Source organism: Temnothorax americanus, unplaced genomic scaffold (assembly GCF_048541705.1).
Source record: "Temnothorax americanus isolate GAGA-0224 unplaced genomic scaffold, ASM4854170v1 Scaffold14, whole genome shotgun sequence".
Taxonomy (NCBI): Eukaryota; Metazoa; Arthropoda; class Insecta; order Hymenoptera; family Formicidae; genus Temnothorax; species Temnothorax americanus.
The window spans coordinates 3,161,737-3,187,599 of record NW_027509275.1 but is presented as its reverse complement, the minus strand read 5'-3'; the positions used below and the strand labels follow the sequence as shown (position 1 = coordinate 3,187,599).

Sequence of the window (25,863 nt, the reverse complement as noted above, 5' to 3'; positions counted from 1 at the left end):
AATACTGCTATGGATATATATAATAATTAGTGAGTTATAATTTTCCATTATTTCTCCTTTATATACATCGGTCAAATTATAGTCTGTTAAAGTAGATTTAAGTCCAATTCATCTTTATTATATAGCTTAAGTATCGTATATAAAGAATTTTTATGCACAAGTTAAATTTAAATTTATGCAAGGTTAAATACGATTATAAATGTGGGGTACATCGATTCATATTATATAATTTATATAATTTGAAGCATTTTTTATCTCAGGCATTAGTTTTAAATTTAAAATGTTCCCAAGTACCCCTTGACGAGAAATTGTAATACATCGCCTTGACATCGCTCTTTGTTATCTTCAAGCATATTCTCATCTTTATCTACATTGATGAGATAATCGTTAAATTAAACTCTAAAGAGAAGAAAACGAAACTTGACATCGATAAGCGTTATGATTAGTTGGGACGATAGAGAACTTTGTGCTATTCCAGTGTCAAGAGGAAATTAATCTTGATATTAAGAAAGGGAAGAGGACGTGACATGTTTATTGTACATCGTTGTAATAATTGCTGATTATATCCGGAAGAGAGACGGATCGTGTAGCGTCGTACGACGTATACTCGTCGGTGTCCGAACTCGGAAAGTCGCGGAGCAGGACTTGGTCCGTGTTCTGCCTGACGTTTTCTTGCCTTTGCTGTTGCCTCTGCGCATCCTGAATCATCTTTAAAGTCTTCCAAGTGGCGTCCAGTTCCATCACCGGCGCAGCATCACTTCGTTTGCCATGCCTACGCGTGATTGTCAGTATTCTTAATTTCTATTTTATGTGGTGATTCTGTTTTCATAATTACGTACACAGCCAGATTATCTTTATGTCACTTCTTTTACGTTTCAAGAGAATTTTTGTATTACTAGCTATTTATTGAGGCCACTAGTGTGTTTCGCGCATGTACATACATATTCCTTTATCATAATTGCATGTAATAATTATCTGTTATTTATTCCGTGCGAAACTTGCTTTAATTTGAGATATTTGTAAAACTATTACCATGCATACATATTGTGTACTGATTTATATAGCTACATTTGAAGCAACTTAGCATCCAGTGATTTATAACATGAAAGATAGGTATCAAAGGCTCGTAATTACCTTGCTTTCCCGAACGTGGAATAATAATTTCTAACATAATCGGTGTATCTCTTTAGCTGATCGTCTGAGCCGATATCCTCCGATCTGGTCAATCTAGCCGTTGGCTCGGCACAGGCAATCGTCATTCCGATAACGGCGACAACGGACAAGCACCAGAAGAAACGAACCAGATTCATCCGTGTCCGCATTTCGAACAGTTTCAAGTAGTGATCTCAGTTGCTGCAACTGATATGGCAAAACTTGTACGCAAAAAGATGAGCTGGAAGACGACGTGGCTTTGAAATTGACGTGTACGATCGTAAACCCACGCCCACGGTAGAGCGATGAATCGTTTTTTCCTTTCCTCGCCGCGGCGAAATTTCCCGTTTTACCCGCGATGAACATCAAAGGAATACAATCGAAAGTTTCTTCACGCGTAATACACTTCCGAGAGTTGCAAAAATACTCGGGGGATTATATCTGCAAGTTTCTTATTGCGGGCTCGCTTCGACGCGATCACTTTGTAAGAAAGACGCGACGAAGTTCCTCGATAATTAACGTGCAAAATTAACGCATACCCGCGGTTCTCTCAATCAGTCGGAGAATTCTTCGAGAAATGTTAAGAAATGCTTTGTTCCTCAAGAGTGCCGTGCAAAATAGTTGTTATACCATAAGATATATTTTTTTATGCTTTTTTTAATACAGAATTTTATACAAAAACCTTTTTCTTTCCGTAAATTCCTTCTATTTTAAACCCAATGTTTTACCACAATTTTAATCTTTAAAACAAAATGGAATTATTTAAGTTGTGAATGAGTAAATTATTTATAATAGGCAAAGAACACACAGAACACGGTAATAATTTTAATTTGCATATAGAATCGACTCGATGAGCGACAGGCTGGCGCAAACCGTCGGAATAAATTTGTAAAAAGATAAACCTGCCACGAACGCGAATAAGGGAGGAAAAGGGGAGTCGCGAGACAATTTCACTGAATATGTAAAATTCATTGCGTCGCATTCTAATGAATACGATTATATACTATATACGATTACTACGACCGATTACAGCGATAACGAAGCTATCGAATCAATCATGAAATTCGATTTTCCGGCACGTCCTTTTGTTAAATGGCACGTTCTTCACATTGACTGATTACCGCACGATAAAATGTTTTTACTCACGGCGCCATACGCGACGAAACACTTGTGTTTCAATTAACAAGGTCAACTGGCTGTCCAGTCATGTTAGCCGGTTCAATATGTACGATAAAATTTATATTTGTTATAAATCATACTTTTGTTTTTGAAGAAGCAAGTTTTATATTTCTAGCACGTTCCTAATATATTCTCAGCCCTAGGACAATACCATGTGACACAGATTTTCTATTTTCTCTACACGTATCATCGCATAAAAATATATTGTGTTTGTGTAATTCCAAAATTAATCATGAATAAGTCGTTATATAAAAAATGTTGAATATATTACAAAATTATGGAAAAATGCTTATTTTTATTCGTCAGTAACTTAATTGCAGCAAAGCAATATTAATTAATGATGTATCTATTTGAAGTTTTAAACTGCGTTAGCTTAAATATAATTGTAATTTTAGGAAGATTGTAATACAATATATCAGTAATTTAGAAGTTATATCGTATGTCACTAAGAGAGAAATGGCAACTGTACGATAAATTGTTCTCCACAGCAAAGAAAATCTGTATTATTATAGTATTAAAGTATGACTACTTTGTAATTAAAGCTCACCAATACACAGACAAAAATATTAATAGAATATATATAAACAGTCAAAAATTGATCTATAATCATATTCTATCAGACTACTTCAACAAGTTACAGAGTTACAACAGAGTTACAGAAGACTCACCGATTAGCAAATAAATCTTCGTAGCGATTTATATAATTGTGTATATGGGTCAGATAGTAAATCGAGCGAGGAGATCAAATATCACACCTGAAGAAAGTCAACGCTCAACGCACTAACACCTTACAATTTCTTTCTCACTCTCGCGGTACCCTAGTGTATCTCCTGGATATACCGGCGAACGTTTCAGTAGTTCGGATCGGCCGCTGCGCCGCCGACAGGAGTATATATACCTGCGAAAGTACCCTCTTACGCATCCCCTCGACTATAAACCGCAACCAATCCTCGAGATCCAACCCCACTACCCGTCATCCTACCCTTTGCTCATAGAGCACGTCACAGACGAGGATCAAGGAATCCGAGAACTGAACGATGTAGAATTATACATGTAAATAGAATAATATATATGAATATAAGATTAAATAGAATTATTAAACAGAGGCATGATTATGTAAAATTAACGCAATAAATTTTAAAATTACTGTTTCAGCATTTTTTATACGAAGATTATCAATCATTTATTTCACACGATTCAATCTACTAATATTAATATCTAATTCTTACTTCCTATTTTATTAAAATACGCGTAAAATTTAATATTATTAATCGGCTCATACTTCTTAACGAAACATTACGATAATTATTTTAGTTCGAAAATTTGGTTAGTCGATTCCTTTTTAAACAGTTGCGATCACAACCGAAAATATGACGATAAATACTCACTGTGTGACGGGTCTACAGGTAAAGACTTACCTGGCGCAGGTAAATCGTAGAGAAATATAAGTATATAGACCATGACGGACATAGTGTTTATTTACTTTACTAAATTATTTTGCTATTTAGAAAAATTAATAACAAAAACTTTTAATATAAAAAGTACAGCCAATATTATATCATTTTAAATTATATTACGGATAGATATTTAATTTGTATTTAGTATTCACTTTTATGATATACTGTTACTTTATAACAATACCTAATTTAAATAGTCATTGTACCAATATGAAAAAATATCACGCCTTTTTCATCATTTTGAACATTTTTCTTAAATATATATATATCTTTCTTTCTCAGTTAATAAATATCATTATAAGGTAACAATGAATGAAAAAAGTAGAGACAGAAAAAGATGGAGGATGCATATTATAGATCTTACAAGAAAATTTAAGAACCGTGTAATCTGTAATAATGCTAATGTCATATTTGGAAAAGATCGCGATCGAGACGACTGAAATTGGTCAAACAGAAGGCACTTGATAAGAAAACTTTTCTCTGTAGAAAAACTAAATAGATGTTTCTCTGATTCTTCACCCCTGACTTTCACGCATCCACCATCTATCTTGGTAAGAAAATTTACATCAAATTTTAGAAACAATGTTTCTTCGCAGGACACTGCGAAAGCTCTGCAAAGAAATAAGTCTGCCGCGATTGGCTGCAAAGAATTTCCGCATGATCTTTTGAAAGTCCTGCTAGTCTTGAAAAATTGCAAATACAATTTCTGTGTGCAATTATTAATATATATATATATATATATATATATATATATATATATATATATATTGTATTAAAATCCCTAGTCCAGATTCTGAAGTATTTCAAGCTTACAATTAGACAGCCAGGTTTTAACCGTATTGTTATTCCAATCATCGCATTGCTGTCTAAAAAAGGATCACTGATGCTTGCCTTCGTTAGAGCATGATCCTGCCTCGTTTATATGATCAAATCGCGTTCGCAGAAAAACATCGCTATCTCCCAATGAACATCACGAATCCGAGGAGCGATCGGGAAGGAAAAGTAAAAAAAAATTAGAAAAAATAAAAGAACTGACATAAAGGAGACACCATCGACGAAGTACGAGCGACCATCCGTCGCCGACCTGCGAACAGCGACAACGAGGTCGTAGTGGGGAAGACGGGAGAAGCAGCCAAGGGTGAGGGAATAACACACGAGCAGGAGAGGAAGCTAACTACAGTGATGATGCTAAAGTCTCAGTGGTGGTGGTGATGATGGTGGTGGTGGTAATGCTGGCGGCAAGAGGGAACCTCTGCAACAGGTAGAAGGAAGAGGGGTCGAGAAGAAGGAGGAGCAGGTCGGGACGTTCCGGGCGCGCGAGGGAGACGAAGAAGAACGTAGGAGAGAACGGTCATTGCCACCACCTCACCTCGAGAAGTGCCCGAACGCTAGAGTCCCCGTCGGCACGAAAAGCACCGGCCCCGACACGGTCTACCATCCATGGCTGTCCCGCAGTTTAGCTTGCCGTCGTGTTCGTACCTACTCGGCTTTACCTCCTACTTGTGGGGGGGCTAACTTCTCTCTCTCACGAGGACGCGAATGAGCGCGCGCGCTCGGCCGATGCGTGTCGTCGTGGCCTGCCGATTCTTCGTGCAGGGGGAGCGAGCCTGCGAACGAGCACCTGAATCGGGGGATCGGTTGATCCAGAAGTCGTGAACCGAGCAAAACCAGTTCGATAGGTGCCAGCCGTGGCGAACAGGTCGAGCCGGCGGCTGCCAGTCCGAGTATACCTCCGAGAGGTATCCTCCTCTTCCCATCCGAGGGTTTCCGTCGCGAACCTGTCTGTCGCACGCGACGTATGATATCTCGTGCCTGCCGAGTGGGTGTCCCAAGGTCGGTCGAAGGGCGTTCTTCGAAGCTCGTGGAGGTCGCAGGGTCACAGATGAGACGGGGAGGCGCCGGGCGCGGGAGACACCACTCGACAGGCTTCGACCACGTGGCCGCAGCTGTTCACCGGGGATTCGCGATCGAGGGTGCGAGATCTCGGTCTGACTGACGCCAGGTGATCCAGGTGATCCAGGTGATCTCGTGGAACGCGTAGAATCTAATTCAACGATCCCATCATCAAGAAGAGATGATGCATCGCGGTGCGGTCTGAAAACTTGAAGGAGTTTTGTAGCAACGTCTCATCAGAAAAAGAAGGAACAACGGCGGTCTGTCGAGCGGTGTCAGTCAAGGTATGCTTACGGCTCTGTCTCAAGGTCCCGAGATGTGAAGAAGCATCATATTTTCTTGCGCGAGTGACCTTCGTTGAGATTACAACGGTCGATGGTCGATGATCGTTTTTTGTCGGAGAGCAACGCACCTTCGCGGATAATTCAGAATAATTAAATTGATTTGATCGCGCGACTGACGGTTTCTGCGCTGCCGCGGGATTCTTAGTCACGATGGGTACTGAACTTGGCCGAACAGGTGATTTCCTCTGCGGTCTCTCGTCCTTGATCCTCGGAGTCGGCACCGGGGCGATTAATGTTTTTTATCGTTTCTGCGGTCGGATGATTATTGGCGAATAACTATTGATAGATCGACGTTTAATTCCTCTCGAACGAAGAATGTATCATTCTTACGGTATTTTTGTGATATTTTGCAACATTTTAGACTCTGGCTAAAAAAGTTATTGATATCTCCAATTGTTTCGAAATACGACTCCGAATCGATCAATGAATTTATATACGAACCAAATGATAATAGTTATTGATGATATGTAACAATATTTACGGAACAAATTTAATCATTTACTTTTTTATTTATATAGATTCATAGTTATTTACTGTTGTACTTGTTCTCATAAAATAAATTATGAAAAATAACCCGCCTTGAAGATAGAGGTCGGCTACGTTGATTATATAAATAAATCCCCTTTAATACAAAATAAAATAAGAGAGAAACGGAAGTACAAAGACCACGCAAACCACACTTGGTTAAGCTTAAGCCAAGCAATACATATGAACAACAGACCACGGTAGCTGCACTTTAGTACGCACCAATATTATCCGCTTGATGAACACGCTTTATTGCGAATAATCAATCCAGGGGTTTATGTGTGTAGACGGCTGCGGTATGTATCGACGAGCGGGACATATTGCAAATCCGTTGTCGAAGTTAGCCGCATGTTCCTTAGAATAGCGGTATATTAGCTCGTTTCAGCTGAATTTCATTCGTACGCGGCCGGGCACGCGCGTGTGCGCGCGTATATATGTGTAAACTAATGTCTGCCTCGATTTTACGCAGCTTCATGCATAATTCACGAGGATTTACCTGAGAAAATTCCGGTATTCCTCAAGTAAATCTATTTATTTTGACGAGATAGTCGTTAAATGCTTTTTTAGGACGAATTATCGCTGATATTTAATACGCGTTATTGTTTTTCGCGGAATATCTATAACATAAATCCGTCGAGAGACGATACGAAGAGGGATTTACAGATTAAATATCGAAGTAACAGTTTCCTCTTAATTGGTCCCATGTGGAATTTCGATTAAGATTCGAATAGCGGATTTACAAGTACAGTCAAGTAGTTTCGTAACGTTCTTGAATAATTTTCACGGATGCCAGCCGTGGATTTCACGGAAGAATACCGGCGTGTCGTTTGAACTCTTTGGTTTTATAAGTACACTCTACATCTTATATATGTTCGTAAATATATTATATCCATTGAAAAGAAATCATTTAATGCGGAGCGGCTCTCGCAGCGCGTATAGAATTGTGACTTATGGTTTTATTTTCGCGTAGAATGTATCTCGGCGTCAACCCACATGTGCGCCTCGCACACATTTAGATACGTGAGTACAAATGAAAGTGGCAGGTACCGTTACCACGCGAGTGCTATGTTACGACAAAAGCTTTTTCTACGCGCGTATACGCCACGCACGTGCGTTCTCGTCGCTTTCGTCCGCCAATTAAGATAGGCCATCGGCGGATGTGCAATTTTTTTCTCGCGCCAAGGAGAGCATCAATTCCGTAAATATCTAAAAGTATAATTAATAATGTAAAAAAGAATATTTAGACTCATATGATGAAGTACTGTATATCCTAAAAGTTATGGTAAAAGTAAAAATGGAAACCAAAGGGATAAAAGTAATAATATTCGATACTTTACATTATATTATAAATTTTACTATAAAAAATCGCAAAAATCATTAAAAATTGAGTCTATTTTTTTAAATATAACTTAGTTAGTCTTGTAAAATATGATTATGTGGATGTTATGGCTTTCGACAAAGCACAATAGTATTCTTAAATTATTTAACTTAGAAGGAGAAAGTCCACACACATTTAACAATCAAGCATTATTCAACGAATCAATTGAAACTCGTCTAGCATTATGTCGAATTATGTAGGCTTTGTTCTAGTCAATTAGTACGAACATCGTGTACTCAGACTTCGAGTGAAGAAAAACCGCATTTCCACTAATTAGAAATGCATCGACTACAAGGTATAAACCGTTGTCGAGTCGTCGAGTATTTTAAAAACCGAGTGAGAGGATCGGTGACCTAACCATTGAGCCACAAGCCAACTCACGTCGACATTTATTTGTTACTTTATCCACCCAAATTCCTGCCTGTAAATAACTGTAACGGTTTTTATTATTCCCTCTCTCTTTCTCTCAAGATGTGGCGAACTGTACACTGGATGAAGTCACTGCATTTTCTCTTGCCAGCGATAAACCGGTGATTCTATATAAAAATGCTCCATCCTCGATATGATTGAGCAATCGTTTTCTATAATTAAATTCTGTAATTTCTAGTCACCACAAAAAGATTTATAGAATATTACATTCTATACAATTACTTATAAGTGTAATTACATTATATGTAGTGAGAAAAAAAAATATAAAATATAAAAGTACAAAAAATATGTTAAATATAAAAAACATATAAAAATACGCGTTAGAGTTTTTTCTCGAAGAATATAAAAATTTTTTGAAAAAATATTTAAGAATATACAAATAAATTAAATTATAAATATAACAGCGATTTTTTAGCAAATTAAGATCGCTAAATTCATAATTATAAATTATGTAATAATAATCCGTTGTAAATAATACGGTCAATCGATTCCAATATATAAAGGAATACACGCGCAAATTGATTTGTTCATCGACAGATGATCGCCGTTCACTGTTACGTGATTCGAGCTCGGCGAAGTATAACGTTACATCCAAATTCCTGCCTCCGAATAACTGTAACCCGGCTCTCGCCGATTGCACGACTACGTTTATCGAATAACCATATAGCTGATGACTGTGTAAATGATTAATATCCTGAGATGACAGCCAAGAAGACAAGAAGAGGAAGATGCGAAATCCTAGGATTTAGAGATTGAAAACGAAATCTCGATGTGTGTGTGTGTGTGTGTCGATCTCGTGATCCAGAAACGAATCACCTGAAGAATACTTTTTCCGATAGATCGGAAAAATGTTTTCTTCTTCTGTTTCTTCTGTTTGTTGATGACAGACTTGCCGAATACATTTGCGAAACAAATATTTTTCACAATTCGGTCATTGATGACCGAACCGGCATCTCTCATTAAGTGTAAAGTGTGTAAAAATTACAGCGACACTGTCTCGTGCCACTTTGAAATTATTAAACTTCATTGTGCAGCTTACAATCAGTTATTTTGCCGAATTTTTTTTCTACCAGCATTCTGGACGACCGAACAAATCTTATTTAATTATAAAAAGATCGAACAATGTGACAATTAATCGTGCTCCATGAGATAACTATTTATTTTCAATTTAAATCTCAATCAGATTCGGAGAGTCTGTTGGACATATATATATCTACTCACATTTCAAATGTGTTACGCGGATAAACAAAAACATGAATCCTGAACTAATTAAATCTAGATATAATTTCACGCGCGATGAGCAATTGGTTCCGCCTTATCATTTATTCGTTAACAGTTTTTACAACTCTGAGGATAGTAACAGAATGCGAATGTGCCGTTACTGAGGAAATCGTGTTTAATAATCAATTAATCACAATTAATTACATAACGTTCGTGTTTAATTCTGCATCATGAAACCATTTTACTTGGTATGCTTGGCGCCTGCGATATGCACCTGCAGTTTAACGCGTTTCCATTTGTTTGTTCTATTTCTTGTGAAAGATAGATATGTTGCACCCCCGTGTAACGAGACGATTTGTCGAGTGTTTGAATATCACTCTGACATCGAGGGCATTAATCCACACCGAAATTATCGCCGTAATTATAAGCGATGTAAATGATATACGCCGGTCGAAAGTGGTTCGTCTAAGCAGCATCCGGTGGCGAATTGAAACGAGCCGTCTGCGAGTCGCTATGAGAATGAGCGTTAAAGCGTAGTCATGAGCATACTGACGTCTCGCTATAATCAGATGCAATTACATCATGTAATTACGTCCAGACGGAGAATCAGTTCTTCACCCCGTCCGTTCTTCGTGAGAATCTTCCCAGATTTATTGTCGTGCCGCGAATGTCACGGTCACGGCATTGTCTGAATTGCACATAAACGGGTCTGCTTTGCAAGTTTTGGGGGGGATGAATCATTAATTATGTTCGTCAAAGATAAAGATCAAATCATTGAAATAAGGAATTATAATCTTGTGGATTACCTTATTTTATTTTATTATTTTTGCTACTTCACGAAATAGCAATAACCGATAACACGAAAGAGAGATGCAAATAACGATAATAAAGATCTCAGAAGAAAAAGATTAGCCTTTCTAAAAATAAAATCTAATTTCTTCCGGTTTTTCGTCTGTGTTTCAGATGTGCGACCGGCGGAAACAGGCCTGGGCCGCCGTTATCATTGGCAACGTGTTGATCTACACCGTTGTTATTGCCAGCCCGATCTATGTTCCTCAATTTCAACCAGGAAGTAAGTGTACTTTAGATCGCTCTATTATTCGCGGGAAGGATATCAATAGTTTTCTTCCAGATAGCATCGGTGCAGTTGGGAAAGTTTCTCTGTAATACACGGTGTCTATAATAATCGTAATTCGCTGATTAAGTTGCCGTTACGTCGTCTTACGGAAATTGCGTGGTACCTCCAGCGTGTCGACCTCCGATTATGAGTAGCTTTAATTAGCTATATAATCGGGAACGTAACCGAATTAACCGACCAAAATAATCTCGCCGCGATCTTTCAAAATTATGCTTCTTATATCTAATCATTGATTGCAGGCGATATTAGGCAGTTTAAAGTTGCTAATCCATATTGTCGGCAATTTGCTTACATCGATATTTTGAGATACAAATTTACGTCGCTAATATCTTTTTATATCATATTTTTGAACAAAAATCTCACTCGACGTAAGCATTGCAAACCGCAGTGTTTATCGGTTTTAATTTGAAAAAAATATTCTTGCATTTGTTTGGGGGAATTTCTTATAATATAAAGAAATTATTTTCTATCAACATTTCTAACAATTTTTCTAGAATTGCAATGCAAACATTTAACAACTTAAAACATCGATCTAGTTGTGACAGGAATCTTAAGTCGATTCCTACAGACCGGCGTCATATCTCTGCTCGTCCCGCTGGCTCTTTCACGCTCGTTGCATTTTCCCCGTGTGTCAGCTGAGTAACGGATCGGTACACGAATACCAGTAACCGGCACAGCGAGGTCCGATCTATGCGTGTGCGTAAGCGTTTGCTCTCCGTCGTACAGCGGCATTGAACCTACCTTGAATTCGTGTTCGAACGGAACGTGGGCGGACTGGTCAGTTTTCTGTAGAAGTGGGTCAACCACGGTCATCGAGCCGCGTGACTTACAGTGATTTTTCCGTACCCGTCACCTGCCGATTCCGTCGATTTTCGCGTGATCGTTCCCATTGGACGGCATCAGGAATTCGCTAGATAACCCGATCATTGTCTTCCATATTTTATTGCTTCCAATTAAAGCACGCATACGCGCATGCAATACGCATTACAATCAACTCTTATATAAACTTAATTTTACAACGTCATTTTTGCAGCTGCGATAATGCAATTATGCATTGCATGACAATTGTATGACGGTGATATGGATCGCTTTCACAACGACCGAATCTTCCTTCTGCGACACTTCCGTGTGATGTCTGTCGCGATCAGATAAAACACTTTCCTACAATGAGCTATGCCGCGAGTGAAATTCTTTGCGCTCGATTGTGTAGGCGTGCACGCGCACGCACGCACATTGCACGCTCACGCACTGCCGTATGGCGTGGTACCGCTTGAAATTCCGCCAGCTATACAAAAGCGTCGCCAACTTTCTTTCACGCTGGTGACTAACTAACGCGTCACTTCCGCCAGCACATTTTCTACGCGCGGAAAGGTGACTTGGGCGCGCAGGACTTTTTGGACGAGCGAAACTGACCGACTGACCCGGTAACGTCAACGCCTGGGACCGCAAACAATTTTACGGTTGATTTTCACTAGCCACAAAACGTCCGTCAACCCGACAAGCCGGCAAAAGAAAGTAAACAGTCGCGGAAAAACCATGACGCTTTAACGACCCGTCGTGTATTGGAGTACGGAAACTACGGTCAGTCTGGTTGTAACTGTCAACCTTGCTACCGCTGATTCATTCGCGCGTTGCCCGACTTGCCGAATTAAAATAAAGCGCAAACCTCAATCAGACATTTAATTTCGTGATGGACATCTCGAATTTCTATTTTATATCATAACTCTCTGTCTTCTCCCTCCGCAGTCTCGTCTAAACTCAACGTACGTAGCGCGCTATTTGACAACGTGAAGGCTCGCGTTCATCATGCTAAGTGATCTGTCACTTTCTTTGGCGCGATATACACAGAGTATATCGGGAATACCGTTCACGCAGGTTTTCCATGTTTATACCGAGAACGCGCCTGGTCCATCCAAGCATCTCGGGTCAAGATGCCCGTTTAATCATACCAAGCCGGAGCACCCTGGAATGTACATGGCGATTTCGTTAGGCCAAAGACCTCGAGGAGAAAGAGAAAGAAAGAAAGAGAGAGAAAAAAGAGAGAGAAAGAGGGAGAGAAAGAGAGAGAAAAAAAGTCAGAGGCAAAGCAAGAGATTGTGAGGTGTCTTAGAGGGAAACGGGCTGTTACATTAGGCTATGACTGTGACCTACTTTTGGGTCGGGCAACTAGCTCATACATTGAAACTTAACGGTACCGAGATGCTTCGCCTCGCTTGACATCAATTCGTTCCCCGATATAACGCGGCATGCCCCGTACACGCATTAGCGTTTTACAATAAATCGTTGATATAAAATCGTGATTGCGAGAGAATCCAAGTTGGAGGCCATTCCCAATGAAATTTACGATCTCGTAAGGATTTTTAAGAGTCAAAGACGGCGTTCGTTGCACGCAAATTGCTAAGACATTTTCCTTCTTCGGCTTTCGCTTGGATCATACTGATGAACTTTACAGGGTTTACCTCATTCTTTGAGAAATTGGTTCAATTAAGTAATTACTACAATGTTACTACTATTCTTTGCAATCTTGATACAACAATATTATCTATTTTTATCTGAAAATTCACGTGTTATTTCGGAGCGGAAAGCAAGATTCTTTATCTTCCTCTGACACGCGCTACTCTTTCGTGGCTAACTGTATCGCACGACCGTATATGAATCATTGTCAAAGCAGACTTCTGTCATTCCGTTATACGCCTCTGATATTCTCGACTTTTTAAATTTGACGTGACATCTGTTTGTTTATCCACTTTCCGTTCGATCGACGCACAATGCACTAAAGACCCAGAAAAGATTCCTGTTATCCGATTAATGCACATGCTCTTTAATTTTTTACCGAAGGAAACAACTGTTTTAAGATCCGATACATTCAACAGATGATATTGGTAAACTTATAACGAGTTCGATAAATATTGGCAACAAGCTAATAACTTCTGTATTAATATATCACAGTTATCACTTTACTCGTCCGCCTGACATTGTCGCTTGTCATAATCTCGCCGCACCAGAGCTATCCATCATATTTTCAATGTATTTTCTTTTCGTGATTCAGTTTAGCAATTATGCGCCGTTTACGCTGTCCTGAGTATCCCATCACCCATGGTTTAGGGATCGCAGTTGAACGGTCGGCAAGCTCATTATAAGAGAAAATTATAAGCAGATACGTCGACGATACGAGAGCGAAGTGTTACGGGCGGGAATGTGGAACGTATACATCGTGAATGAACAGTTATAGACACCGGGTGAAGGTTGATATACACTTCGGAGGAGATCAGAGAACACGGAAGCGTTTATCTAACCACCGTTGACGATCATTCAGGGGGAAAGGGGGAATTCCATCTCGAGGCATCACTTCGCAACGTTTTATTTCACGGGAGTTTTTCTCCTCGCGGTATAAAGGAGTCTTTACTTTCGCATTAACGTGTGAGATAATCTCCCGAATGGAAGAATCCTGTCTATCGCGTGAGAGAATCGCGTATCGTCATGAGGTATCGCGACGGCAAGTTCCGGCGAATTATCTTTACGAGGCATTAGATGAGAGAGAAGAATATTGTGTAAAAATTTCTAACACATAAATCAAGAATTAAGTACCGATGGCGTTGTAGAAACAACGTCAACATATATATTAAAAAATAATATAAATAACATTTTTAAAGCGACGTGTTTAAAAAAAAAAAGACGTTCAGGTTTTGGTCGGAAATCGACTTGTCACTGATAAATGTAATGATGGCTGTTCCTTCGTTTTTGCAGGCACGGGAAGAAACATCAGACACTTGCCCTGCGTGTCACGCAGAAGCGGTGAGACCGGTGTGTGCATGTTCGCGTTTACCTGTGCGAAGGCTAATGGCACGCATCTTGGCACCTGCATCGATCGCTTCTACTTCGGTAGCTGCTGCAAAATTGACGACGAGCCGGACATCTTCCCGCAGGACAATAGCATCGACGACGGTCCGTCGCCACCAAGGCCGTTCATCACGACCCACAGGCCTATCGGGAGCAGCGGCATACCGGAGTACTTCGCGAGGCCCAAGCCGACCGATGAAAAGAAACCAGTCGTGGCTTCGCAAATCACGGCAAGTAAACGATCGCTAATGAAGCAGCGAGTCGGCTTAGCACGTTTCGCCATGCGTCAGTAGAAATGAGCGTGTGTGACAGCTTGAAGTTCCTAGAGACGCGACGGTTCGATGGGATCGAAGTAACGTCCTTCGCAATTATTACTCTGTCAAATCATCCGCAGCGAACTTGATATTCCACAAAGCAGATGTGTACTCTGATAAAAAAGTGATTTGAGTTCCTTTTTGATTTAAGATAGTACGTGATTACAGTAATTTCATTTCATCTCTCGTAAATTTTAATTTTAGGTAAAGAAATAAGTTTTTACACAGTAGTAAGTAATGGTAAAAAGTGAAGTAGCTTGGATTATGATTCGCGAGAAAGAACGAGACAAGATTTTTTTCTTTCAGATATGTTATAATAACTTTCTCTGCGTGAGATCATCGAGAAGTAGGCACAGTAACTCGCGTGATCTCACAATTGATTTATGGATTAAAGAAAGAAAGTTGCTCGTTAAAGCTTAATGATCAGCATGTAATGTGTGTAAAGAATATAACACGCGGAAATCTTGCAATTTTTTGAATACACATTTTGTGAACTGGTATATTAAACCAAATCTGGCCGAATAAAAATGTTTATTTTTATTAACGTTAAAAATTCATATATATGTGATAATCTTTATTTAAATAATGTATTTTTTAATAATATATGCCGCATTCTATATCACAATACATAAAATTTTAATTTCCTTTATGGAAAACGACTGCAAATGGATTAATTTTTTTATTTAATAAATTAATTAAAAATAATTTAATTCTATTAGTCAGACCACCTTGCTTTTAGAAGATTAATTTATCGAATCATATTGCGTCTACATTAATAATTAATTTCATAATTTTGTAGACCACATCTGCATTCTTGAATACGCAAAGCACGCAAACCTCGGCAAATACGATGAGAGACACCACGAAATTCGTGACAAAGAAGCCAACGATCACGACGATAGAAACGACCACGCAGACTACTCGCCTCTCGACATTCCAAACCGTGCAAAACGCTGCCGGACCTAGCACGGAAGCCTTGTTGAAGAAAACCAACAGTACTGTAAATATTCTGTCAAGTATATCACCAAGTACATCGAGACAACCTACGAAACCGTCCACTTTGGCCTCTACCTTACGACCCAGCACCGTAAATCTAACAAAACTTACGACCATCGCGACATCTTCGAAAACGACTACGAAGAAACCTGTTGTTGTTTCCACGACAACAGCGCAGAGACCAACAGTGCAGACATCCCAGAAACCACTTTCCTCGACTACTCATAGGCCGATTATTCAATACGAATCGACCACGACTACGATAAAAAACGTTCTCGCAACCACCACGCAGAAAGTGGTGCCTTCGACAAGATTCCCACCGAGAAATACAACGTCGGTCAAACCGTTGACTCAGACGTCCACGAGAAAGCCTAGCACTAAGAGGCCTAGCACTGTTACCACCACCGTGACAGCGAAACGTCCAGTGGTGACTACGAAGAAACCCAGTACATTGACGAAGAGACCGTCAACCTCTTCGAAGCCTCTCACGAATTCTAGCTTTGGCACGACTTTGCCGGTAACGATCAGGCCTTACTCAACCTCCGGATCGTTCAGCAGCATTGGATCTTCCAGCATAGTCAATCGAACAACGGAGAGTACTTTAGCCTCCACTGGGATTAGACCGTCGACTGCAACGACGGCAGTTACGAGCTCGAGCAGTCAGAAAACCACCATTACGACGAAGAGTCCGGATCAGAAAGTGTCTATCACAAAAACGACGACACCGAAGACAACCTCGAAAACAACAACAAAATCATCGACGATCAGGACAACCACCGCTAGATCGACAACGGCTAGAACAACGATCGCGAAATCGACCACGACTAAACCATCGTCGTTGACCACGACGAAATTGAAACCCACTAAGATCACTAGTACAACAACGAAGACCACCAAACCCGAATACACCACCATCACGACAACCACGGAGAGAACGAGACCGTTGACGTCAACTGTCAGTTCAACGGTTAAAGTTACGAAACCAAAACCCAGCACTACAAAACCAACTCCTTTGACGAAGGTTCCCGTAAACACGTCCAGCATTGTGGAGGTCACTACAAGTATCTCGAGTTCGATATCCACGTTTACCGTTAGAAACGAGAGCACCTCGACCCACGTACCTCCTACGAAGGGTCAGAATGTTAATCACACCCTTGAGGAGATCCCGTTGACTACATATTCGCCCGGACTAGTGACGTGGAGCTCCAACTCCGATGAAGTTTCGACTAAGGCGTCCAACGAAACGGCTTCGTCAACGTCAACTTCAACGGTAGCTACATCATCAGGTGAATAATAAAATATTATCAAATTTCTTTCCTGTCTTCTCTATATCGGAATATTATAAATCACTTGTAATTGCATGATCAATATCTCCTTTTACCTATAATATTAAATTAATTGTGATATTAATCAAAACATGTTAATTTTTTGAACGTTGGTTCTCACTACATTGAAAGCAAGAAAATCTTGAACTTTTTACTATTAATATCATCGATCTGAAACGAGAAGCGAAAGCAAAAGACATTGAATTTATACAGTAATCAAAGGCTTTCGCTATTCCCAGCGTTTTGATGCATGCTGCGTGCCGTACTATACAACGTGGATCGCTATCATGATTTCCTACTGACGGCAAGGGCGTCACGTTACACAGTGAATGTCTGTTTTCTTCGATTTCACTGGTTAGCATACAGACGCAGAACGAATAAGATTGCCAATCACGTTTCTGATAATTCCTCGAAGGGTCGATCGATGCCGACGAAGGGAGCATATGTAAAATTCGCGACTGCCAAGTGTAAAGGGACTTAATATTCCATGAAAATTCATTACTGAGCAAAGAGAATCAAATACAAACTAAAACAACTTTTTCGAGTATTATAAGGCTTAAAAAATCAAGATTACATTCACAATTTATGAAGTTTACCTTAAATATAAAATTATATCTATAAAGAACTTTTCCTCTTTATATTTATCCGTTCTTTGCCTTTTGCAATATTTATTTATAAGTTCACATCTTTCTATTTTAAATTTTAATATCACGCTCACGATTCAAAAAAATATTTCTCTCTGTTTCCAAAGTATACGTTTATTTTAATAAGATTTTAATAAAATTCGACACACAATTATTTCGATTGAATATCGCACGCCAAGCTCAAGAGGACGTCACATCTCTTTAACCGATATAATTGCATCTTGATTACATGCAGCGCAAAAGTGAGTTACGCCGAGCTACATAAGTAGGTAATCCGTCCCGCGTTATGCGTTCATTCGATAAACGGTTACTTTATTCTACCCGAATGAGCCGAACTTATCGTGGATGCGAGCCAAGGTCGATCCTCAGACCCTAAAAAAGATAGTCGTGTAGAGACGCTATGTGGATCATGCCGTTGCTCCAATAGCACTTTGATACATCGTCGGGCTAGAATGTCGTAACGGTTCACAAACCGGCCATCCCGGGCTCTCCGCCGACGCAATTACGGTCATCTCTCCCTTACTAGTATCTCTATCTGTCTCGTCGTGCGAGCAAGACTTCGAATTATCTTCTGATAACTATGATTCGCCTCGCAAGAGAAAACAAAAACGGAACGAATTCGCTCTTCTCTCGACCACCCTAAATTAAAGAATCAAACCGGTTCGCGCAGCCTCGAATTAGCATAGTATATCTGTCCGAAACTAACTAACATTTTCTGAGAAACGCAGGTCCACGAATTTGAAGAAAAAATTCCTCCTGATTTTTTTCTTTTCGATACATGTCCAAAGGAATATCCGGCTGGATGAGCTTTTATCCAATTCTGATAATTTAGTGTGTCTCGAATTATACCTAATGCGATTTTCTGGTTCCCCTGGAAAAGAATCGTAGCTCTCTAGTTCATAAATTTGCAATTAATTAAAATTTAATTAGGTTTGGTACTTATTACGTTTGTTCGCTTCGCAGAGCAAGCGGAAACTGATTGGTCGCCGATAACGACTCCGGATGGTTGGATAATGATTCAGTCGCCCACCACCGAAATGTTACCGCAGACTCAAGAGTCGACGACCGAACCGGTTGCGGAATCCACTATACAGTCTTTGACTTCTGGTAAGGCATATTAATTGTAGCCTTTGGAAACACTCCGTGGTTCGCGAGTTTGCTCGCGATCGAAGAACTTTCAAGAGTTGGCAAACGTAATCATGCAAACGAGCAACAACTTGGAAGGAATATCTTCTTAGAAGTCAGAATTACAGAAATCAACTGGAAGTTCTCAATAAATTTGAGTGTTGCAACAACACTCTGTTTCAGAATTTCCTTCTATTGAAGCTTCTTGCAATAGTACGCAATTTCAATTTTATACGAATTTTTTATAGACAATTATGTGGCTCTTTTTTTTTCACGCGGAATGTAACAATGCTTGATTAACTAGTATCCTTCGGATTTTCAGCCAAACCGGTAACAGAGAGCACTATCGTCCCCGACACCACGAAGACACCGACGGTGATCACTTTGCTGTCAACGATCGCCAGCGTTACGATCGACTCGGAACTTCCGGTACCGATGGAGACCCTCAATATGTCAGACTACAAACAAGGTTAATACCTAAATGCTGAATGAATTACGATGTAATATTACGACAAGAGCGTGCATGAATAAAAGAAATTAGATCGTTCCCAGACTGGGTGACCGGAACGAATCGTTACTCGACTAGAACTAGTCTCGGGACTAAAAACAAAATGACGGGTGAAATGCGGAACTGGATTCGGGTCACTGTCGGAATCCACGTTATTCCATTCGATTTTGCTCCAGTTAAATCCTGAAGATGAATTCAACTTCTGGTCGCACAGCGACGCTTTCATCTTCTCCTCGCGGTAATATTAAACTTCTCGTTTGATAAGGCAGACATCACTATTAATTCTAGCGCAGAAATCGCACGTGTACATTTTACAAGCAAAAGACAATTGTGACAAGAAAAATATTTATGTCCGTGTAGAATTTCGCGATTTTCTTGCAAAATATTTTCACATCGTAGCATCCGTTAAGTTTTTGCAATTTTCAGTTATCGAGACAGTTCCACAGTCTTCTGCATATTTTTTATATTTTAAATAAATCAGTTTTTAAAATCACCACATAATTTTCTATTTTTATTTTATTTAAATAATTATATAATCGCATTGCGAGTGCTTACTTATACAATATAGCAAACACTATAATTTGTGGATTAACGACCACTTTATATGCCATTATCTAAGCTGCCATCATCTAAGTTGCATAATCAATAGTACAACTTAATTTAAATAATGGTAGTATAGTCATAAATTTTAACGCCAGTAATTTCCCGTAATCACTACGATGCGCGCCGAGTGTCGCACACAAGTAACCAGACAATATTGCCGATACAAAAATTCTAATTTCGCCTACGGGCAGACAAAAGAATTATGTGAGCGACGCATCCGCGCAACGGTACCGGTTCATCCAGTCGAACAAACGCAGCGCGTCCGTTCTCCAACATGACCGTCCAATTGGGACTGATGCGATTTAACTCGACAATGTTTATTCTTGCAGTGTGCGGACGAAGACTGTTCCCGGAGCCCAAGATCGTCGGTGGTGATCGAAGCTCCTTCGGAAAATGGCCTTGGCAGGTGAGCATCGAAATAATTATTGAAATTTCTATTTACGCAGATCGCTCTACCGATTCGTTTGCCACGTTGTCACTTTATTTGCTCACCTTGTCTAAATAGTTGTGTATTACCCAGTTCTTTTGGAATGCATCAAATCTGATGATTACTCGAAAGTAAAATTAATGTTAAATCTGTTATTTAAAAAATTATTTAAAAAGAAGTATAGTAAAATTTGATTTTTGTAAAACTGTCACAAATAAAAATTCATCGTCACTCAATCCATCGTCTGGTGAACACAATTGCAATAATAAATCATTTTAAATATGAAGGAAGACATGATCGTGATTACGCTCTTTCGCGTTAACAACAACAGTCATTTTATTACGTACTAGAGATAATGCGTACATAGATCGATCGTCGTACGATGCGACGTACGGCGATTGATTTCCTCACACGTGCCGGATCTTCCTTGCAGATCTCATTACGTCAATGGCGATCGCAGACGTATCTACACAAATGCGGCGCGGCATTGTTGAACGAGAACTGGGCTATTACCGCGGCGCACTGCGTCGAAAGGTAAGTGTTTGCCATGGCTGCGACACTCATAATCAAGTTGTCTCCCACTCGCACGATCATCTCAACCATCCGCGGCGTTCTTTAACGTTGCAGCGCGAAGCCTGTCCTCGTGACAACACGCACGCGCTTATGATATTCCCGCGCGATGAAAAGAGATTATCTCCGCGCCTGTATAAATATTTTCTCATCTAGTATATTTGAGAAGCGACCAAGACCATCGCGTGGATGATCGTCCTAAAGCATCATAAGAAGTTTCACACAAGTTACGCTTACTATTAGAAAAATCAGAATTCCGAGATTTTTTCTGAATTTTACTATACATATTGTCATCATATTGCGTTCCACAATGTCTTTTCCAGAATTCTTTTTAACTTTTTAACACTAAACTTTTTTAACATTCTTATAGTGATACAGTATTATTTGAGACGTAACGGAAGATTGTCACTAATCAAATAATTTTGTTTCCGGATGGAATTTTCCGTCAAGTTATAAAATACTGATATTTGCATAGCGTACCACCTAGCGACCTATTGTTAAGGATCGGCGAACACGATTTGTCGAACGAAGACGAGCCGTACGGATATCAAGAGAGAAGAGTGCAAATTGTGGCGAGCCACCCACAATTTGATGCGCGTACCTTCGAGTACGATCTCGCTCTGTTGCGATTCTACGAACCTCTTCTGCCGTTCCAACCAAACGTCCTGCCGATTTGCCTGCCCGACGACGATGAAACCTACGTTGGTCGTACCGCCTACGTTACTGGCTGGGGCAGACTTTACGACGGTATTAAAATGCAGATTCATAATTAATTAAAGAATCAACAACAACACGACTTGCATTTTATATTCTCGTAATTAATCCGACACGCGTTAATCGGTACTAAAATTGTAGACTATTTTAACGAAGTACTCTGTTATATTAAAATTATCGTGCGGATGCTTGAGAATATTTTTATCTATCTTTGCAGAGGGGCCACTACCATCCGTGTTACAGGAGGTTGCAGTACCGGTTATTAATAATAGCGTATGCGAAGCGATGTACAGAAACGCGGGTTACATCGAGCACATTCCGCACATATTTATCTGCGCCGGTTGGAGAAACGGCGGGTTCGACTCTTGCGAGGTCAGTTCTCGTTTCTTGCTTTAACTCAAGTTTAAATCAAGAAAATCGTCGTTTGCTCTCTCGTTTAAATTCTTCAAGATTTAGAACAACAATTAAATATATATAAATACTGCTACTGGGATATAATTTATATCTTTTGATACGGGTAATTCTGACGGTCACATATTGCTATGTCAAAGTAAAAATATTTTTAAATATCTCTGGAAGATTGAAACGCCTTTTACAACTTTAAACATTATAGTTATCTAGGAATTCATTATTGTCGATATTGTATATAATGTATTCTAACTTGTCACTTTTTCTACTCTCGTCAGGGTGATAGCGGCGGTCCGATGGTCATCCAAAGAGCGCGAGACAAGCGATGGGTCCTTGCCGGGATCATAAGCTGGGGAATCGGTTGCGCCGCGCCCAATCAGCCCGGCGTTTACACGCGTATCTCGGAGTTTCGCGAATGGATCAATCAGATCCTGCAATTCTGAGCGTCTCGGCGAAAGAGCGTGCTCCGCGCTCTCGAAATTCGCGCTTTCACGTCGCGTCGACTCCTACGGACGTTTGTAACGATCGCCAAGCGGACGGACGGCACCATCTGCCGGAGCTGTGAGCCAAGTGCAATTTAGTAGAAAAAAAAAGTAAAAGATCCCAGTGGGGATTCACAGAGATCTGTGCGCGTGTTGCGAACTTGGACGACATGTGGAGCCACTGATTCGATTTTCGCGTGTGAAGCCGCGACGTATGTACATGTACACGCGATTTCCCGGGCAAATCCAACGTGTTACAACGATACGGTAAAAGGACAAAGGGCGGTATCGATTTGCGATATCGGAGACACTGTGAATATCAGTGATAAGCACATCGGATTTCGTGACAAAGGATCGAAGTTTTCGATCAACTTAGATTCATTTATCTAGAATCGATTTGAAATAGTTAATTCCAGGACACGGAATCACTTTTTTAAAGTAAATTATTCTTTTAGATATCTACAAATGCTGTTCAGCACTAATTTTTCAAGTTTTCTCCTTTTACCAAACATATATTGATTATTTCTTTCTAATGTGTTCAGTTAGCTCAAAGCCTGATTTATTAAATGCATATAAAAATGCATGTGATTACGCTAATTGATAAATTTAAAAGAAGATACAAAAATACGCTAATTTGTGTGTTGAATCTCAGCTACAACTCAATCACACACACACATTTTCGAAAATAATTTTTAATTTCGAATTCAAATAAATTAAAATAATGTAAATTAAAATACAATATATTTAATTTAATATATAAATTTAGCAAAAAAATTATTTAATTCGTTTTGAATCGAAATTTGTATTCGATGTCTAAAAAAATATTTATAATTTAATATTTTATATATCTTCTCATCTACCATTTAAAGCGATCGTGAAGCTACTGTGATTCAGAATTTACATATTTTCCAAATATGTATTTATACATAAAAAAAATATAGTAGAATAAGTTTTTGAATCACAGTCTGCGCAAAAAGTGTTTACGTAAATGTCGTTACGCGGTATAACAAACATTCTTTGGTATCACCAACCAATATTTGACTTATAAAAATTCATATATAACTTGTAAAAATCCATATTTTTTATAACTTTACCTATCGATGAAAAAAAAGTATCGAACTCTTTGTCAGCTCTCTGGATATTTTTTAGACACAAAAATTGCGTGATTTACGTAGATCCGCCGTATACGGACGCAGAATGTGAACAAGTATTCCAAAATCACTGCATCAAAGAAAGATCGTTTCCAAACTTCTCAGATTATGTAAAATTGTTGATTATTTTAAAAGATAAAAACCGGATAAAATAAATAATGAATATGCATGACGTATATATGCATCATTTGTTAATTGTTTATGGAACAATTTATTATCAATATCTTGCGATAATTGAATTGCAACTGTTAGTGGGATTTAATATTCCATGCCGCCGACGTCAATCACATGCAGTTCCGCTCGTTATAAATTTACATAGTAATTCCCAGCGAATTCCAATGGGAATTTCAGTACATTCTTCGAAACTCATGAATATCCAGTTATCCCGACTGATCCTGGGAAGAAACGAAGGGAAATCGCCCGACATAAATTCTCTTCCTTTCTATGACGAGCACTTCACTTCGTACTTACTTGAGCATAGTCTCAAGAGTGAAAACGAATTTACGATGCGCTAATGGCAAAAACATGCTCATTAATCTCAATGGCTCGTTTGTGAGCCGTCTCAAGCGACTCATTACATACATTTTAATCTAGAGAATAGATTTTACGCAAATTGTGAGTTGAATTAGATCGAATCGAAAGAATCAGGCAGACAAATGCACTAGTACCGTATACATGTATCGAGATACATGTAACGAGATATTATTTAATTTAATTTATAAAAAAAATCTATATCTATAAAAATGCACAGACTATATTATATATATACATATGTAACGACACGCGTGCGTGTATGCGTGTAATTTAATCGCGCACGTGTTTCAGATGGGATTTATGAAGAGATATTTTCTGTACCGTGCTTTTTAACGACATTTGCCAGAGCGCCTTAATTATTCAGAAACACCTCGCGCGATTATGTCAACAATTTAATGCGGTTCAACATGTCCGATTACTCAAATACATATCACGTGCCGCTTTCTCGTTATCGCGTAGGGAACGTTTCCCAAATGTCGCAGCGCGAGGTAACTGCAATCGGAATAACGTGATTCCGTTGTAAGTATATGTAAATATTCGGTATCGATCGGATTGTGACGCGGTACGCGCGGCAGGTTCTCACACCTACACCCACTTTTCATCTCTCGTCGCCACATCCGTTTCTGTATACTTATCAGACGTGCATTAAAAAGCGATCGTTCGCATCCACATAAAAAAAAACTACCGAGCTGTCTGGATTATGCCCCTACCATCCCCTATTTTTCCTTTTCTTTTGTGTGTGCCGCGTGCATTATATATATATATATATATATATATATATATATATATATATTCCTCTCTTACGTCATCGCCAGGGCATCCCCACGTTGCATTACGAAGCATTGTGTGGGCGTTTGATATTTGCGCACTGAGGAAGCTCATGGATTTTGAATTTCGCCCACGCGTCGCAAACGCCCACCTCTCGGGCTGAGCGCCAGCGCAAACGGGTGACAGACGAGGGGTAGAATTTTGCAAAATTGAGTTCGCCGCTTTAATGAGCGGCACTCGATAAACTTCTAACGAGGTGAGATCGCAATACGACGCCGCGAGTGTTTGACACGAAAACTTTGACATTGTTATAATTTATACGAAAATTCGAGATATATTCGTTTACCTCCCTTTCGCGTTGAGATACAACGACACTTTTCCTTATTAGATTGCTGCAAAGCTCTGTCAAGACAAGAACAATTGAAGCCAAAATTAAAATTTAAAACCAGGATGAATTAATTTTATATATATTCTATAGATATAAAAATGCTATAGTATAATAGATCAAGCTACAGATAAAAACGTCTACAGAAAGAAAGAATGTTCACATAAAATCAATTTACATCTTTATTCGTAGTGTTTCTCACGCTGGATATTAGAGTGCTAAATGCATGCACCGCACGGAGTTAGCATCCTTGGCGGCCATAAATTTTCCCCGATGCTAACGATATATTGCCAATCGTTAAAGATCGAGCTCGTGTCCGGAAGAATTGGCTTTCCTCGTGTAAAAGATATCGG

General features: G+C 39.4%; 2 protein-coding genes across 3 annotated transcripts; one reads left to right on the top strand and one right to left on the bottom strand.

Annotated features, from left to right (window-relative positions):
* Positions 1–39: 39 nt before the first annotated feature.
* Npf (neuropeptide F) lies at positions 40–5,293 on the bottom strand. Of its 2 annotated transcripts, none has more exons than XM_077400826.1 (3): positions 5,158–5,293; positions 1,135–1,359; positions 40–772 (listed from the first exon to the last, which is right to left on the bottom strand). In XM_077400826.1, exons 2-3 carry the CDS (start codon positions 1,320–1,322, stop codon positions 532–534), a joined length of 429 nt encoding a protein of 142 aa, XP_077256952.1. In that variant the 5' UTR covers positions 1,323–1,359; positions 5,158–5,293; the 3' UTR covers positions 40–531. The 2 variants fall into 2 exon arrangements, with proteins under 2 accessions (XP_077256952.1, XP_077256951.1); XM_077400825.1 differs by lacking the exon at positions 5,158–5,293 and adding an exon at positions 3,000–3,138.
* Np (serine protease notopleural) lies at positions 5,288–25,021 on the top strand. Its single transcript, XM_077400822.1, has 11 exons — positions 5,288–5,965; positions 10,542–10,650; positions 14,464–14,786; positions 15,670–17,152; positions 18,799–18,942; positions 19,283–19,429; positions 20,401–20,477; positions 20,932–21,032; positions 21,544–21,815; positions 22,000–22,154; positions 22,469–25,021. Exons 2-11 carry the CDS (start codon positions 10,542–10,544, stop codon positions 22,631–22,633), a joined length of 2,976 nt encoding a protein of 991 aa, XP_077256948.1. The 5' UTR covers positions 5,288–5,965; the 3' UTR covers positions 22,634–25,021.
* Positions 25,022–25,863: the final 842 nt, after the last annotated feature.